The sequence below is a fragment of the Austrofundulus limnaeus genome, unplaced genomic scaffold (genome assembly GCF_001266775.1).
Source record: "Austrofundulus limnaeus strain Quisiro unplaced genomic scaffold, Austrofundulus_limnaeus-1.0 Scaffold728, whole genome shotgun sequence".
NCBI lineage: Eukaryota > Metazoa > Chordata > Actinopteri > Cyprinodontiformes > Rivulidae > Austrofundulus > Austrofundulus limnaeus.
The window spans coordinates 179,301-181,006 of NW_013953130.1; the positions used below are offsets into that span (position 1 = coordinate 179,301).

The window sequence follows — 1,706 nt, forward strand, 5'->3', positions numbered from 1 at the left end:
GTCTCCATCTGTGTTAAAATATATTTTTAAAACTTATAAAAAACCAAACATCCTACAGTATTTTTACAGTCTTTATTTTACAGTTGAAATATTTGTTTATCAAATAAAGTCTAATCTTACAACTAATCGTGGATCCTTTTAAACAAGTAGCCCAACACGTTAAATGTGTAAATGTGATGTGTAAATCACATTGTGGCAGAGCTGAAAGCATGTTTTATTCACGTGAACCGGAAGTCATTGAAGATGACTTTAGTTCAAAACCGTGACATGAAAGGAAGTGGATACCTTTAAAGGCTGCTCACAAATCTAATGTGCTGGCCTTTTACAGAGCTATATTCATGTTTCCCTCATTCAAGTTCCACTTTACAACAGTCTGTGTGGGAGAGAGCACAACACAAGTTGTTCACCTTTATCCTGTCAATGTTGGCCTCCATCTTCAGCTGCTCCACCAGCTTCCTGGCCTGAGCGATGCTGGCTGTGTTGTTACTCGCCATGGGCGCTCTGAGTCACTTCCTGTCCGCTCAGCCTGCAGGAGGAGACTGAGATTTAAACCTCAGAGACATTTAAGTTCACTCCTGTTCACTGCAGCCATGTAGACAGACAGCAGGTTTACGATCACATGACTGAACAAACAACACACATCCCTGTACTTCCATCAAACTGAGGACTTTGTATTGACTTCAATTCATTTTTGTAACTGCCTTTATGCCTAATCCAGACATTTTCACTAAACCTAACCATTACTCCTCTATTCCTAATTAAAACTTCACACCTTATCTCTAAACTGAACTAGTAGAGCTGCAAAAAACATGTGGACTTAATGTCCTCACTTCCCAAATACGACCTCACTTTGTTGGTTAAAAACATGGTCCTCACTCTGTGGCAGAAACAAGTACTGGCAACACACACACACACTCACACACAAACACATATTTATGGTGTCAGTTGCTAGGCAGACCCCAACAGTGACGGGGAGAGGGGGATATTTTCTCCAGTACTGCCTTTAAAATAGATAAATGGATACCTAGTAGCATATTATTGGTTTTCAAAATAAAAGCTGGTATTGTGAAACCAATATTTTGTTACAGTGAAGGACAACACAACCTCATAACTTGATGTAAATCAATGGAACAGTATCTGTCACCAATTTTTTAACCATTACTTATCTTTCTCTTCAACAAGACCTGTAAGAACTACTCAACTAGTACACATCACCTGTTTTACACCTGAAGATGTATCAGTGAGAGATAATAATCTGTAGCCTCACAGCAAGAAGGTTGCTGGTTCACTGTTGGCAGGAGCTCTTCCACTGTGCAGTTTACATGTTCGGTAATGCTTTCTTTTATGGTACCCTTATTACCATGTAATTACAAGGTAATAAAAATGTAATTAAATGGAATTACTACGATATTACCATGTAATTACAAGGTAATAAAAACGTAATTATAATTACTACCATATTACCATGTAATTGCGTGGTTATTAGGACACAATTTTGCTATGTAATTAATTGTCGGCACTTACCTGGTAATGTATTACAATTCACTATGTAACACCTAATAAGTAGTAGGTAATTTGGACAGTTTTAAAGTTATGTTTTATTGCAATTAACCACTAACCCCAAAATTTAGTTACATTCTTTTGGTTATAAATATAGTGTTGAGTTACTATTGAATAGTAATTTGATTATAGTTACCCAATAAAGG

At 36.9% G+C, this 1,706-nt stretch overlaps 1 protein-coding gene across 1 annotated transcript in view; it reads right to left on the reverse strand.

The window, feature by feature from the left end:
* The window catches only part of LOC106532198 (guanine nucleotide-binding protein G(I)/G(S)/G(O) subunit gamma-2), a gene marked incomplete at its 5' end in the record, with an annotated part of 8,698 nt that overhangs the window by 2,653 nt on the left and 4,339 nt on the right, over positions 1–1,706 (reverse strand). The window contains 1 exon segment of the mRNA XM_014028220.1: positions 408–526. Within this exon segment, the coding sequence (XP_013883674.1) occupies positions 408–494 (87 nt within the window).